Below are 17,764 nucleotides of genomic sequence, written 5' to 3'. Positions count from 1 at the left end.
CAAAATAGGCCTTATATAAGTAAATTTTCAATTTTTTGACCCCCCCGGGGCAGGGTCAAATTTGACCCCAGGGGCATAATTTGAACAAATTTGAAAGAGGTTCACCACATGAACACTCCTGAGAAATTTCATCAGAATTGGACCTGTAGTTTATGAGAAGATGCTTAAAGAAAAAGTTAACGCACAGACGCACACACAACGGACACAGGACCATGACAAAAGCCCCGCTGGCCTTTTGCCAGTGGAGCTAAAAACTATATCCTTCTGTCTTTGGAGGGGTATAATAATGAAGTATGTCCAAACAAACTGTATTTTACCCTAAATTGACCATTGACCATTAAAACACTGACAGTGTTTCATAATCATATTAGTGTTTCCTGAATGACTAGCCTGTCTTGAAGGACACACATGCATGTCAGCTGGCAAAACGAACAACAAAAACGCACTGTGTTTAAATTACATGTATTAACATCTACTTTTATAATAATTATCCAAAAACCGACATGAATTACAGAGAGTGAGCATGCAATGGTGACAGACTGTGAGACATCAGTAAGAGATAACATAATAGCACTTCCATAGTCTGAGCCTTTTTCTAGGAAAACAGGGCTTAATGCATGTGCCTTGTGTTGTCCCTTATGCAGTTCACACAGGCTAATCTGGACCGGTAAAATAAGAACATGCATTAAGCCCCATGTTCCAAGAGCGAGGTTCATTTACAATACTGCTCTCAGAGAACAGTGATGTGATCTCTGCTGCTCTCAGAGAACAGTGATGTGATCTCTGCTGCTCTCAGAGAACAGTGATGTGATCTCTGCTGCTCTCAGAGAACAGTGATGTGATCTCTGCTGCTGTCAGAGAACAGTGATGTGATCTTTGCTGCTCGCATGTTTACAAACAGAACTGAATAAATGACATCATTTACACTCAAATGAGCTCATTAAAAAAGCCTAGAAGAGAAAGGAACGAGGTAATGGTGTTACATTTTAATACGAGAATACAGTTTATCATTTCAGATGCATTAAGCTATTGCTTCTGCATAGCACATGTTTTAGCAGGTATAGATTAAGATAGCACTGTATGTAAGCACTGTATGTTAGCACAGAATTTTCAGGTACCATATTTAAAAAGAGTATCAGTTGTTTTAATTCAAGTTAAATATTGAAGTCAAAATAAGCATTTTTTGGAAAAACTATTTTTATGATTGGTATTATATTGAAACTTCTGCAAATAATGCATTTCAACATATTTTACTTCGGTGAAAACTTCCTGAACAAATTTGAGAAATTCCATAATTCGACATTTACATTTTCATTAAAAGATACAATTCTTTATAAATACTGGCCCTGGCTTTATTTATATGACAAACATTCTGAATTCTTAGTGTCATTACTTAACAAGTGAGAAAGACAGTAACCATGTCGAAACAAGTGGTAACAACAGAATTCCTTGAAGATAAAACAAAATACATTTACATACTTTTATCTGAAGTAAATTAACATAATTTAGACAATAATACGTAATATATTTAGTCTTAAAATGTTAGCAAGTTAACATATGGGTTATTATTTAATTGATCAAAATACTACATGTTCTATCAGATAATGCTAGCAAATGTAAAAACACTTGTACATGTATACAGTTGTTTTAACAGTTGACTCAAATAGTTTATAAATGCATTCAAATATTAGCATAACCTTGTTAAACATTAATTTCTTTAGATTATATTTATGAAAAAAATATCCTAACACTGGCCATGCAGTTACAAAATTTACTGAACTGACAAACACTTGCAACTGAACAAAAGAATGACCTTGCGTGTGTTTCAATAACAATTGACTTAGAGCTTCACTCAGAGAAAATGGGGCTTATGCATGTGGTAAGTGTTGTCCTAGATAAGCATGTGAGGTCAATCCGGGATGACACTTTACGCACATGCATTAAGCCCCATTTTCCTAGACAGCGCTCATTAAATACAAAACTTCATGTACACCAGTAATATGTAATGTCTAAACCCGTGAAAAGAGTGCCAAATACTCAAAAGTAGTTAAGAAAATACAGTGCAGCTTACCAATTGTAAATGTTAAGAAAGCTTTAAGCCCTTTTCAAAGTGTTACAAATGTTCAACCGATTACAAAAAAAGCCCTAGAGGAGATTGGGTGCATGAAAATCCAATTTTAAGCCTTGATCCGTAAAGGGATAATAGTTTTGGATGAGAAGTAAAATAAATTTAAACTTATAATACTGCTGAAATATTACGAAAGAAAGCACTAAAATCAGGCACTTTAAATGCATATATTTAATTTCATTTATTTCGTAGCAATTTTATTGGCTTTCTTTTTTATTAAAATGTTGTGCATGGAAATAATGAATGTCAAACGATGGGGAAAAAAATAACCTCAAACACATTTAAAATTTGTCTACAGTATGTCATAATATTGGAGTTACAGTGTATTAAGCATTAAGATATGCAAGAGGAAGATGTCACTTTATAGAAGTAAAATAAATTCTATTTGCACATTTGCAAACACTATGCTTAGCAAACAAATATTCATATTGCAGATGCATGTAACAAAATTTTACCAATTATAATACTAATAGCACATTTACAACAATTGTTTTCGAAGACATAAAAGAAGGGATAAGTAGGCGGCGAGCGTGTTTACTAAAATCCTCTGTATTGGGTGGGTTGAGATAATTGACAAGATCTTTTGTAGAAGCCAGAGTTTATCTACAGCACACACAATAGCTTTTGATAATTATTTGGGTACTCGAGCGGGTTTTAAATTTGTTTAAATGTTTGCATAACTACTTTGTACACTTGGTAGGCAACACTATAAGCTCCTTACTTAAGATCGAAGTGGAGTGCTTGAAAAACAGATCTGTTGTATTATTGTATATGTAACTTGCATGGTTTACCTGCAGCATTCCACCTATTTAAAACTGCATGTTTAGGACATATCACATTGTTGTTAAATACATTTCTTTAAAAATCAATTATGACCCCCCCCCCAATTTTCATACTGATATTTTTACACTTGTTTGTTTGAATTTATGAAACCACTGGATGTATATGATTGATACAGTAAATTTTATGTGAAACATTGTTTTTTTCCTTATTTGAAAAGAAGAGGACATTTTGTACTGAACATTTTCTTATCTGCAGAACAGAAGGTGACACTAACAATTGAATCCTCTCAATAAAATAATAATAATAATATTAATATCCTTCAAACTAACAAGGAATAACAAAAAGAACAACATGAACTGACATGGTTTTCTTCTTGCATCATGGAAAAAAACAACGTAACAGAATGATCAACAACTACAAAATATAAGGCAATACTAAAATTTCCCAAGACATTCAGAGAGTTTCTATTTTCATGTAATTTAACAATTCTCACAAACTTTACATTTCTGGCTTCCCAACTGCGTATCATAAAACTAAGTTAGTTGTCAGGTGCCAATTTAGGTCACAGACCTAACTTATGAAAAGAGGGATTATCGACTATTTGATTTAAAGCAAATATTAAAATCAATTCCCAAAGGTGAAATAATTAATCCCCGATTGGCAGTTTGTCTAAAGCAATTTGGAAACATTCTCTAGGCATTAACATTTGGTAATGTATTTTTTACAATAACAAGTCATGAGTTGATTTTTTTTACCAAACTTGTAATATAGTCATCATATATATATGTAATAAAAACAAAATTCCTGAACGAGTTAAATTAAATTGTGTTGCCATTTCATGACTACATGGTACATGTAAATGTAAACTTATATTAACAATGAATGCATTTAAAAACGACATAAATACATATGAATGAATAATGTTATCAACATAATGGACGGATCTATATAACGAAACAAAATAGATGTAAATATTTCTGAAATTGGACGGATATTACAGACTGGTATTATACAAGGCGAAACAAAACAATGCCAACGACAGATCTTTGGTTGCAACTAACAGTCAAAAACTATGTAAAAAGAATAATCAATTAACCTTTAAAATGCTTACAGATCATTTATAAAAAAAACATGTGAATAACAAAATTATATGTTGTTAATACCCAAAGTCCCCTGTTTCTCAATTACAATATAGTGGACTAAACAAACTAAAAAATGACAGAAACACGTACAAAGATATACATCAACAAATCCTCAACAATATGTTCTCTACATTTTTATACACAACAAGTACAAAAATAAAAGTAGTTGGCACTGAATCTTCAAAATATCACCTATAACAAACGAGTGAAAGATCAATCATGAACAACAAAACTCAAAATGTTCAACAAGTGAATACAACAAGCAGTAGAATTGACCAATGTTTACTAGGTGCAGGGTTTTGTCCAAGTATTGAATTACATTTTAGCTGTGCTCTGGGAAAACAGGTCTTAATGTATGTGTGTAAACTGTTGTTCCAGATTAGCCTCTGCAGTGTGCACAAGCAAATCAGGGACAACACTTTCAGCTTAAAATGGATTTTTGCTTAAAATAATCCTATCAATAAAACAACCCAAAAAGATTAGAAAGTGTTGTCCCTGATTAGCCAGTGCAGACTGCACAGGCTTAACTTTGACAAAACTTTATGCACATTAATAAAGACACAGAGCATGGCTGTACCCTTATGTATTAAGCCCTGTTTTCCCAGAGCGTGGCTTTACACTCATGCATTAAGCCCTGTTTTCGTAAAGCGTGGCTGTACGCTCATGCATAAAGCCCTGTTTTTGCAGAGCATGGCTGTATGCTCCTGCATTAAGCCCTGTTTTCCCAGAGCGTGGCTTTACACTCCTACATTAAGCCCTGTTTTCCCAGAGCGTGGCTTTACACTCATGCATTAAGCCCTGTTTTCCCAGAGCGTGGCTTTACACTCATGCATTAAGCCCTGTTTTCCCAGAGCGTGGCTTTACACTCATGCATTAAGCCCTGTTTTCCCAGAGCGTGGCTTTTCACTCATGCATTAAGCCCTGTTTTCCCAGAGCGTGGCTTTACGCTCATGCATTAAGCCCTGTTTTCGTAGAGCGTGGCTGTACGCTCATGCATAAAGCCCTGTTTTCGCAGAGCATGGCTGTACGCTCATGCATTTAGCCCTGTTTTTGAGGGAAGGCTCAATTACAAGTCAATGTTTTATGGACATGATGAACAATTAAAACTTTTATACAAACATAGTTATTATAATATAAAATCACTGCTTGTAAGGCAGAAACCTTTTGAACAGATTGGTTATTACTTGTGTATGAATATAACAAAAAAATAGTACAATTCCTGTAAAGAAGTTACGTTAGTAGAAAGTTTAATATGAACAAGTTCCCTCATGTTGTATTTTTCCTTAGTAAAAGTTCCTTCCTGTTCATCATTGACCCAAACAAATGTTTTCCTCAACAATAAATTGATTTGATGCGAGGTAGCCAAATTGTACATGTTTAAATATTAAACTGCTGATATGAAAAATTAAATGAAACATGAGTGAAATATGCACAGAAAAATAGGAAATGAACTTGTGTGAGTTTTTTTTGCTTTTGCCTTTTTATGATGGATCCTTGTTTACTTCAGTACAAACAAATAGAAATAATTGAATAACTCATTGACGACATTATACACATAATATCCCTGCGGAGTTTACAAAAATTACAGACATACACTTGACACTGGAGTCAAACTCGAACCATTTCATTGGCCAAGTCAATTCTCCAAAACATACACAGCAGTTGTAACAGCACTATCAAGGACAATATGTTTTCGAAAAATTGTCTGATATTCTCAAGCACTTTGTATATAAACAATTTAAATTATCCCAGAAGATTTCACTCGTTTTTAATTTTGTACATATCTCTCATCAGGCCAACCAATCAAAAATGACTGTACGACCTTATGAGTTATGAAGAGAAATCAACACCTTTATCAGTTAGAGGGGAGGAACAAGCTTGACCTCAGTGGTTAGCGTCCCCAAGTGACTTCAAATCTGCCTGGACTTCTGGGTCGCGTAGCAAGGCTTCGATCTCTTCCTGCTGCACTCGACGATGCTCCGAGTGCAACGATCGATTCGACTTGTTTGACTTCGTCGATCGGTTCGACTTAGAGCTCTTGGTGCTGTTAGCGCGGGACCGCGTAGACTGGCGCTGCAGCAGGTTGTGGCTGATGGTGCGATGGAGGTTCTTGTTGCTCGCGCTGGCAGCCATGCTAACAATCCAGGGGTGTTTAAGTGTCTCAGAGGCCGTGATACGCTCGCTCGCAGATATGACTAGACAGCGGTTGATAAAGTTCTTGGCGAGATCTGATACCTCTTTCCAATGCTGAAAATAGAAAAGGAGACATATTAATGTTGATTTTTTCATTTTGTGCCATCAGTGTGAATGTATTACAAAGTTTATGCATCCTTTCAGACCTGAGGCTGGATAATGTGAGGACGCGCATTTGGTGAATGAGTGGAACATAACAGTGAACAAAACCTGTTAATGTCACTATTAATCATTGAGCATTCACTCATGGTTATATTAAACTTTTACATGATTTTTTTTAGAAGTAGGCAATTGATTCAATAGCCTAATATTCTGCCCAAACCTCGAAATAGAATTCCATAAAATAACATAGTAACAAGAGAAAATGATTAAGAAATAAAGCACTTTATCACAGTACAGCATTGGGCTGCAATTTTGTTCTCATGATGTCATCTTTACGATGTCCCACTACATCTAATTATAATCTCATGACGTAAGAAAACACTGTTTCTGGGCAGTCAGCACAGGCTAATCAGGGGCTACACTGTCCGCTTTCCTGAAATTTTCATGTAAAAAGTATGTTCTTCAAGTAAGTTAAGTGCTTGTGGAAAGTGTATTGTAATCACTGATAATCCCAGACACTTTACTCTCATGCATTTAGCCCAGTTCTCTAACAACGCCACTCAAATGTTTGAACTACTGGTCTTAAGGATCAAATAATTTAGGAAGCTGAGAGATGACTTGTTCTAACTATCTTAACATGATTTAGGAAACACCTCAAGAGGGAAATAACCCACCTCCTGCCCTTACACCACGCTTCACCAAAACTCTTGACTTTCAAACAGATAAAGTAAAGTTGAGAACCATTGTGAAAACTATTATAAGGGAAAATAAGATGAAGGCTGGATATATCATAGTGCTTATTTAAGAATTACCTTATTTGTATTGTTAAATTATAGATTTTATTAACCATTAATTTATACCATTTCAACCACTAAATCAAACCTACATGTATATCTGAAAATATTTTTCTAATTGAATCATGGAATATATCAGGGCTTTTTTTCCTGTTTTTGTGAAGCGGCCTTGGACTCCCCCCCCCCCCATTTTGTGAAATAATGAGTTGCAAACTGTTCAAAATTGTGAAAAAATGAGTCACAAACTTTCTAAAATTGTAAAAAATTTGAGTCGCAAACTTCTTGAAATTGGGAAAATTTGAGTAGCAAACTTCTTGAAATTGCGAAAATTTCAGTTAAGAATTTCCTAACATTGTGACAAACAGCTAATCTCACAGAAGGAATCAAAAGCCGTGTTTGTGAAACGCAATGCCCCCTACTGCGCCGCTTTTAAGCCATGTATTTGACCTTTGACCTTGAAGGATGACCTTGACCTTTCACCAATTAAAATGTGCAGCTCCATGAGATACACATGCATGCCAAATATCAAGTTGCTATCTTCAATATTGCAAAAGTTATGACCAAGGTTAAAGTTTTGGGACAGACACACACAATGACAGACAGACAGGCCAAAAACAATATATCCCCGATCATTCGATCCGGGGGCATAAAATAGCCCTGTATATAAATAACTATTGAAGCAGAAGAGGATTGGTTCCACTATTCATAATTTAACAATCACTATGATTGAGCCATTCAATGTCATTTCTTGAAAAGCAATAAAGAATCGTCTCTAAACACATGCACTTCTAAAATTGATCCACAAATCATTGAAATATTGTCACTTGACAAATAAAGCAAAAGAAATGTATGTTATATATCAATATAATGACAGTGTTTTGCTAAAACATTATATCTGAACCTTTATGCACATTAAAATTCATTTCTGAAAATTTATTTCTGTAAATTATATATGTTGAACACTAGACAGCCTTTAACATCTATTTATGATTGAAATTCAACAAAAATAATCAATGAAAAATAAACCAGTGTCATTGTCCGCCTCAATGTAAAATTGCTATGTGGGGGACTAGATACTCTATTCAGATGTACTTTATGGGTATCAATTTCTTAACTGGTTCCAACAAAGGGCTCTGTTTACAGTTTGATAACACTTTATTGGTAGAAATTCCACACGCAAGTGCCAAAGCTTGATTTCAATGCAGACCATGTCAAGTGGTGATTGGTTACTTTGATTCATTGTTCTTTCTTGAATATTACAGTAAATATGTAAATGAGAATATCTGCGCATATTTAATCTATTTCAACAATGAGAAATGTTTACAGGACCCCCTACCTATGCAGCCTTTTTTTCTATTTGTCAGCTATCTTTAAGAGCAAATGACTCAGTTATATGTGGACCCTATTCTCACCCCTCATACTGATGACATATTTCAAGTTTCAATTGTTTCTATTGAATCACTTGAGAAATGTGGAAGGCTTATAATATTTCATGCACTCTTATCAACCACAATACATCCCCCGCTCAAACAGACTGACTGACCACAATACATCCCACTCTCAAACAGGCTGACCAACAACGCGCCCACGCTCAAACAGGCTGACCAAACACAATGCGCCCCCACTCAAACAGGCTGACCAAACACAATTCGTCCCCACTCAAACAGGCTGATCAAACACAACAGTGATTGTTTTTGCCCAATTGGAAAAAGTACCTGTACCATAGCAATTGGGAAACATTGTCGCGAAAAATTGTGAAATTTGGAAAATTTGTGTAATGAAATCTTCAGATTGGGAAATATGGGCCTTATTATTGCTTCGTATAAATTGCGTAAATCATTTGGTCAAATATTCATTATCATGCATTTAGGCTTAAAATATTCAGTTTCTATGCTCATGTTATTTGTCAACCTGCAGATAATTCTATTTTGGAACAAAATTAACATTTTCCTCTCTTTTGGGAATTTTTCAGATGGCAATTGCGAATTGTGTAGTATTTCCTTAATTGGGAGCGTATCTTTTACAGGTACTTTATAAAGAAGGAAAAAAAATCGCTGCACAATACACACTTGGTCAAATAGGCTGACCGACCAAAATGGGCCACCGCTCAAACAGGCTGATCAACCACAATACACCGCCCGCTCAAACAAGCTGACTGACCACAAGGCGCCCCCTCTCAAACAGGTTGATCGACCACAATATGACCCCGCTTAAACAGGCTGACCAACCTCAATGCGCCACCGCTCAAAAAGGCTGACTGACCACAATACGGCCCCGCTCAAACAGGCTGACCGACCACAATACGCCCCTGCTCAAACAGGCTGACCAACCACAATGTGCCCCTGCTCAACAGGCTGACCGACCATGATACGCCCAGGCTACAACAGGCTGACCAACCATATTCCATCTCCCGCTCAAACAGGCTGACCAAAAACAATGCGCCCCTGCTCAAACAGGCTGACCAACCACAATACATCCCTGCTCAAACGGGCTGAACGACCACAATACGTCCCTGCTCAAACAGGCTGACCAACCAAAATACGTCCCCTCTCAAACAGGCTGACCGACCATTATACGCCCAGGCTACAACAGGCTGACCAACCCCAATACGTCTCCCGCTCAAACAGGCTGACCGACAACAATGCGCCCCCCTTTCAAACAGGCTGACCAACCACAATACGCCACTGCTCAAACAGGCTGACCAACCACAATGTTACCCTGCTCAACAGGCTGACCGACCATTATACGCCCAGGATAAAACAGGCTGACCAACCACATTACGTCTCCCGCTCAAACAGGCTGAACGACAACAATGCGCCCCCGCTCAAATAGGCTGACCAACCACAATACACCGCCCGCTCAAACAAGCTGACTGACCACAAGGCGCCCCCTCTCAAACAGGTTGATCGACCACAATATGACCCCGCTTAAACAGGCTGACCAACCACAATGCGCCACCGCTCAAAAAGGCTGACTGACCACAATACGGCCCCGCTCAAACAGGCTGACCGACCACAATACGCCCCTGCTCAAACAGGCTGACCAACCACAATGTGCCCCTGCTCAACAGGCTGACCGACCATGATACGCCCAGGCTACAACAGGCTGACCAACCATATTCCATCTCCCGCTCAAACAGGCTGACCAAAAACAATGCGCCCCTGCTCAAACAGGCTGACCAACCACAATACGTCCCTGCTCAAACGGGCTGACCGACCACAATACGTCCCTGCTCAAACAGGCTGACCAACCAAAATACGTCCCCTCTCAAACAGGCTGACCGACCATTATACGCCCAGGCTACAACAGGCTGACCAACCCCAATACGTCTCCCGCTCAAACAGGCTGACCGACAACAATGCGCCCCCTTTCAAACAGGCTGACCAACCACAATACGCCCCTGCTCAAACAGGCTGACCAACCACAATGTTACCCTGCTCAACAGGCTGACCGACCATTATACGCCCAGGATAAAACAGGCTGACCAACCACATTACGTCTCCCGCTCAAACAGGCTGAACGACAACAATGCGCCCCCGCTCAAATAGGCTGACCAACCACAATACGTCCCTGCTCAAACAGGCTGACCGACCACAATACGTCTCCCGCACAAACAGGCTGACCAACCACAATGTTACCCTGCTCAACAGGCTGACCAACCACAATACGTCCCTGCTCAAACAGGCTGACCAACCAAAAAAATGTGCCCTCTCAAACAGGCTGACCAACCACAATACATCCCTGCTCAAACAGGCTGACCAACCAAAATACGTCCCCTCTCAAACAGGCTGACCAACCACAATACGCCCCTGCTCAAACAGGCTGACCAACCACAATGTTACCCTGCTCAACAGGCTGACCGACCATTATATGCCCAGGATAAAACAGGCTGACCAACCACATTACGTCTCCCGCTCAAACAGGCTGAACGACAACAATGCGCCCCCGCTCAAATAGGCTGATCAACCACAATACGTCCCTGCTCAAACAGGCTGACCGACCACAATATGCCCTTGCTCAAACAGGCTGACCGACCACAATACGTCCCTGCTCAAACAGGCTGACTGACCACAATACGCCCCTGCTCAACAGTCTGACCGACCATTATACGCCCAGGATAAAACAGGCTGACCAACCACAATACGCCCCCACTCAAACAGGCTGACCAACCACAATACGTCCCTGCTCAAACAGGCTGACCGACCACAATACGTCTCCCGCTCAAACAGGCTGACCGACCACAATACGCCCCTGCTCAAACAGGCTGACCGACCACAATGTTCCCCTGCTCAACAGGCTGACCGACCACAATGTGCCCCTGCTCAAACAGGCTGACCGACCACAATGTGCCCCTGCTCAAACAGGCTGACCGACCACAATGTGCCCCTGCTCAACAGGCTGACCGACCACAATGTGCCCCTGCTCAAACAGGCTGACCGACCACAATGTGCCCCTGCTCAACAGGCTGACTGACCATAATAAGCCCAGGCTAAAACAGGCTGACCAACCACATTATGTCTCCCGCTCAAACAGGCTAACACTTTACTCATATGCTTTAAGACCAGTTTTCTCACAGCCAAGCTCATATTGTTCAATTACCACTAATAGTTTATCAAGGCATGAGAAATGCCACACCTAGGACTTGAAAAGTCAATCAACATAAATCATTATTTGTACCAGCTTGTTGATAGCATTCTTTCACAGACCTGTATCTGAACAATAGCGACTGCCAGCATATTTACACTGCTCTTCAATCCTGTTATATCAGTCCATACAAAACAAGCTGAATCATGGCAATAAAGAACAGACCGGTACATGTAACATGAAATAAATTACAGATTGTCATGCCGATTCTTTTGTTCTGCAAATGCAGGTATATGATTATGGACATTGTAATTGAAGGCTACAAAATATGGCACCTGTTTATTCAAAGTCAGAATTTCTGTTTTATTTTCTTTACTATTAAAGAGGCAAAATTAAAGAAATCTGCTACGTACATGTACATGTCTTACTGACCAAAAAGCATTGAAATCAATGTTTTGGTATTTATAAAATGTATAGTTTCTAAACATGTCTCTTAAGTTATTCAACCCAGAACCAGGCACTTTGGAACATAAAAATAACTTAATACATTTCTGACATATGAAATGAACCTGACTCAGAAATAAACAGAGCTAAGTGCATGCAGGTCCTGTCCAGACAGACTTTATCAGGGTATTATATCATTGGTATTATATCATTGGTATTACATGTATCATTGGTATTTTTTGTTCAAAGAAAGATTTTTCTTAGCGAAGATCTAGTCTAGATGGAAATTGTCGGCCCTAATTAGGATATGCTAACAGGTTAATGCACTCCAATTTAGCCTGTTTTCCCGTAAGTAAGGCTTAAATGGATTTCAGTGTCAATAGATTAATTTTGATTAGTACCGACACCCTTTCAAATGCTTTGAAACATTTTTGGTAGCAGGGGACTATGAGGAAAATAGTTCCCAATGTGAAAGCACTACATGTACTTGACAAAATAATACAATGGACAACAATAATTACAGACAAATAATACATTATGTACATGCATTTTTGTCAATACAATAATCATATTATCATGAGGTTATTTTAACTTGTATTGAACTTGCTGTGACGACATAATGGATGTGTCAATAAAGGTAACCGTGTTGTATTATGCCACAACAAATTGATCAGTTGTTCAACAGAATTTTGCCCAATCTTAGAAGCAAGCGAGCGCAATGAAATACAAATATTTTAATTCCATTCTCGATATGATCAGAGGCAAGCGCTTACAGTGGAACAATAATAGTTATTGTGAACATATTCGTTAAACAATTTTGCAAAACACATTCAGCGTACAAATTTAAGGTGTGGCAAATCTAAATTGTGATCAATTGGTTTGTTTCTTAATGCCTTTTTAAAAATCCTTCAAGTTCATAAACATTAGCGGAAAGGGTTTGTGGGTTTATATTTGTATGTTGATTATACATTGTTAAGACCCAGTATTTTTTTTGCCAAAAATTACTGCTGTTTCCAAACAGCACAATGAGCGACGAATTATGTCAGATTGAAAACGCATGTATGTCTTCGTCAATTATTTAGTCAGACGCTTTATTTAACTGTGAAATCTAGTCCGCAGAGCGTTTTAATAATTTTGACCGCTCCGTTATCCATGCGCTTGCTGAATGAAAGCGTCGCCGTGTTGTGATAATAATTTCAAAGTTAAGAGAAAATTCCGAAAACGAGCTAAGCATTTTCGATCGAAGCTATTGCATCGTACGCATCAAATTTGACGAATTTTCGTAAAAGTCAAATTGGTTGCGTTTTCAATACGCATGGTATTGTATTTCTTTGCGTTTTTAAACATTTTAATAGGGTGAAAGACGCAGATATGCAGCTTATCTTGGGCACTGATAATATAGAGAAAACATTTTAAATACAAACAACAAACACTTTTCCAGAGCAGCTTGTCCTGCAAGGCAAGCCAATTGTTACCAGTTGTGAATAGTAAAGTGTTCATGCTTTTGAAACTTTCAATTCAACTGCGCTCTGTGAAAATGATGCTTAATACAAGTGTGCAGTGTCATCTCACACTAGCCTGTGCAGTCTCTGCAAGCTAATCTGGGACAACACTTGAAGCTATCATGTATTTTTTTGTATAAAGGAAGACTCTTCTTTGCAAAACTCCCATTTTGATGGAAAGTGTCATTCCTAACTAGCCTGCACAGGCTCATCTGAGACATGTTTTAATGCACCTGTATTAAGCCCCAATTTGTCAGAGGGAGGCTACATTTTACTTTTCAGTACATCACTGAAACTGGTGGATGACTGGTTACTAACCTATTTACAGGGTTAAATGACAGTTTCCAGAGTATTATTATAAGATTGGAATTAACTTTTGAAGTAACTTCATTCATACAATTGCTTGACCCATTATTTAGCATGGATCATTAAGAAAGAAATAATTTCCGTGGCATAATGACTATGCCTGCCTAGAACCAGAAGATCGAGGTTTGATCATCAATGTCCAAACACACTAAGTAATGGTCCGACCCAGAAAACAGACTTGAAAGTGTCTCAATTAGTCTTCAGCTTTTAATAAAAACTACCACAAATAATGCTGATTTAACTCACACATTTTTGCAAGGAATGATATAATTACATTTTTTACAGTGAGAAGAAAAAGAAGCATCTTGCTATTGCATGAATCAGAATAAAAACTGTTGGCACTCAACAGGCCAAACAGCAGAAACAATAAACACAGGATATCCAGATGCCGGATTGGTTCCAACTAACACTGCAACTTCAATCAACATCCCTATAACAGTGACATAGATTCCTATTTATCTCCTTAAGTACATAGGCAACAACTGGCAGCCCTGCACCAGCCTTTCTACCCCGCCTTTCTTTTTACCCAGACCCTCTGTTCTGTGGTTGAACTATCAGCAGCATCTGACAGCCAATTCATAACACAGACTGCACTTCGGCAGTGGCAACTTCACTTAGGCCATTAGTGAAGAGAGTGTGGTTTGCTGTGCATGTTACCTATTCAAGAGAGATTCAATTGAGCCTCAAAATGTGAAAACAGGGCTTAATGTATGTGCGTAAAGTGCCGTACCAGATAACTTAATATAGTCTGCACAGGCTTATAAAAAGACACTTTCTGCTTTTATTGAAGCTTTTGTTTAAAGGACAATGAAATTCAAAAGAAAATGAATCTGATTGTTCTGGTTTTGCCCTTTGCCCTTTGTTATCAATACCCTGTAACATTAGTTATCTTGGACAGTGCTCCAGCTAGGATTTGAAAAGGGCAGGGGGGGGGGGGCTTTTTGTCAAAAGGGCACTTTGGAGCGCGCAGGCGTTTCTGGAATGCTTCCTCTTGCATGTTAATATATATGTTATTAATAATTGTTAGAATATATTATTCCCGTTATTATTAAACAATTTAAATATAATGTCTACAATGAGGAAAAAATTAATTACAATGTATTGTAATAAGGTAATAAGAGATTTATTCATCATCATATGTAAAAAAAAAAAATGTTTTGTTTTTTTTAAGGGCAAGGGGGGCCCTAGGAAGGGCAGGGCGGAGGTTCGGGAGGGCAAGGCGGGGCGCCCTTCAATTTAGGCCTAGCTCAGAGCACTGCTGGATCTTTCTTTAGATTATTCTCATCCTTCTCAGTGTTCTTTTAAATTGAGTTAGTTTGTCTAGAATTACATGATTTCATAGCAGGATCTTTGAACAAGACACATAACTTTGATTAAGGGGAACTAACTTATTTAAAGGATTAGAGTATGATTTAAAACATATTCATTAACTAGATGACTCCTATAAAGTAGCAACAAAATAGAGTTAAATGTGCATATCACTTATACCCATAGTTACATGACCAGAGTTACATGTTCATATCACTTGTACCCAGTGCTCCAGATAACATGCGTAAAGGCGTAAAAACGAATAAAATTTCTTAAATAACGATTTAGATTTAAAATGTTTGCGTAAAGTTACGCATTGAAAAAATAAAACACGAATTCGACATTTTCGAACGTGCGTAAAACTTCCAGTAGCAAATTATATATGGTAAACATTTCATCCCAGTTCTGACTCGTCGAGGCGCTCAATTAAAACTACAACTTTAAGTCAACGTCACTCAAGCGTTTGCTGTGAGGAAGGGCCACACTCAAGATCGGTCGAAAGGCCAAACAGTCTCGATTCTGTTCTCCTGGTATTTTAGGCGAGTCATTACTGTTTATTGTACCTTTTTAATTACACTTATCGTAATTTTTATACACAAGTAATATACAATATACCTATTCAAAATGTCATTAAAATTAAATGTTAAATGTATATTTTTGATATGACTTTAACGGCGACCAAAACGCCATTATGACCTAAGCCGAAGTGTCAGTTACTGTTTTAAATAAAAAATCAAAATGGCCGACCGAAGCGGTGTATCGAAGCCTGGAAGGCAAAAAAAGCAAGATTAGCAAGATAGATGTGGGGTCTTTTGAGCCAGAAAAAGCTGTCCGATTATGGGAAAGCAAGAAACGGAAAAGAAAGCCAGGCTTTTCCAAGACTATAAACCAAAATGTTGGATTGTTGATGTGTCAAAAACAATGCATAAAAATTATTTGGTAATATAGTGTTAAGAATTAATTTTATAAATAGGGGGTAAATTGAGAATTAATTTTCGAAATAGGGAGTAAATAAGAATTTGACCAAATTTTTATCTGGAGCTCTGCTTGTACCCATAGTAACCAACTACAGTTACATGTAGATATCACATGTTCCCATAGCAACCAACAAGAGTTACATGAACATATCACTTGTACCCATAGCAATTAACTAGAGTTACATGAACAAACTACTTGTTTCCATAGCAACCAAATTCTTGTTATTTACATGTAAAAACCACATGTACTTATTTTTTTATTCCCAAGTTGTTATTGAATTGATGTAGAGAAGCATTTAGTTTTGAAACCGCGAAAAAAATGATTTTTCACATAGTTGTCTTTTTTTATACTAGATAAACTAGTAAATGATTATAGCCACCCTTAACTCTAGCCATCATACCGAGTTAGAAGTCTAGAAAAGATGGCAGCCATGCAAACGGGCAGAACCAAAGATTTCCAATGGCCTTTAATACAATAGAAAGATAGGATTTTAATGGGTGTATTATTTTGCTGTGAGCGGGCTACACCTAATCATTTTAAGCCTGTTTATAGACATTAGGCAGACACTGATGGATGTTTACAGTGCGATTTAGCCTGATGATGTAAATAGTGGTGTGCAGCCATTAGCTACCCTAAATAAGTTGAAGTGCAGAGCATAAATCATCAACTGTGTCATTTGCAAAGTTATTTTCACTTACATTACCTGGTGTTTTTTTGTTTAAAACCAAGCCCAAGAAATGAACTAGTTCTTTGAAAATGTATCAAGTGCAGGTAAAAAAGGAGATTAAATACAGACACATAAATAAAAGACGAAAGTGTTAAATGAACATTGTGGACAAGACATGCCAAAGAAGATAATTAATTAATACAGAGTTATTTAATTAATTGACAAGATAAAATCATTATGCATTTGCGACACATTCAACACTGTAAAAATACCAATGCTTTTGTTCTTATCCTTGACTTAAGCTCATTTAACTGGACCTTGGAACATACGGAACCTGATGCCATTTTACGTTCAGTTTGGGTTTATAAAAAACAAGAGATTGAAAAGCTGACAGGCGTGTTTAAATCATGATGACAGTATTGCGCAAATAAATTATATCCGTAAAATAAGTTTTGTGTATCCGATATGATTTTAAAAATATGTAACCAAACTATTCCATGTCCTTGTTAATTGTCCTCAATATTAGTTTTGCAGCAATATAAGCAAAATATTAATAGTTTTTCATACGCAAAATAAAGTTTATTCCTTTTGTTTGCAAAAAGTCTCTCCTGAGTGGAAATCCTGTTAAAGTGGAATTTCCGCGGAAAGATTCATTCCTGATGGCCTGTCAAGACTGCACAGGCTCACCTGGTACGACACTTCACTATCAGGCAGTCAAGATTTTCCCAGAGTCAAGCTCATTCAAAAAGATGTTTTTTATTGCACACACAAAC

At 37.7% G+C, this 17,764-nt stretch overlaps 1 protein-coding gene across 1 annotated transcript in view; it reads right to left on the bottom strand.

Moving 5' to 3' along the window:
* Nucleotides 1-446: 446 nt before the first annotated feature.
* The window catches only part of LOC127846527 (serine/threonine-protein kinase H1 homolog), a 39,083-nt gene continuing 21,765 nt past the window's right edge, over nt 447-17,764 (bottom strand). Inside the window, exon 3 of the mRNA XM_052377828.1 lies at nt 447-6,300. Coding sequence (XP_052233788.1) covers nt 5,938-6,300 — 363 coding nt within the window. The 3' untranslated portion in view covers nt 447-5,937. The remainder of the gene's footprint in view (nt 6,301-17,764) is intronic.

This window comes from Dreissena polymorpha, chromosome 9, assembly GCF_020536995.1.
Source record: "Dreissena polymorpha isolate Duluth1 chromosome 9, UMN_Dpol_1.0, whole genome shotgun sequence".
NCBI classification, from domain to species: domain Eukaryota; kingdom Metazoa; phylum Mollusca; class Bivalvia; order Myida; family Dreissenidae; genus Dreissena; species Dreissena polymorpha.
The sequence above is the reverse complement of the archived record's forward strand: the minus strand, read 5'-3'. Positions and strand labels throughout refer to the sequence as shown.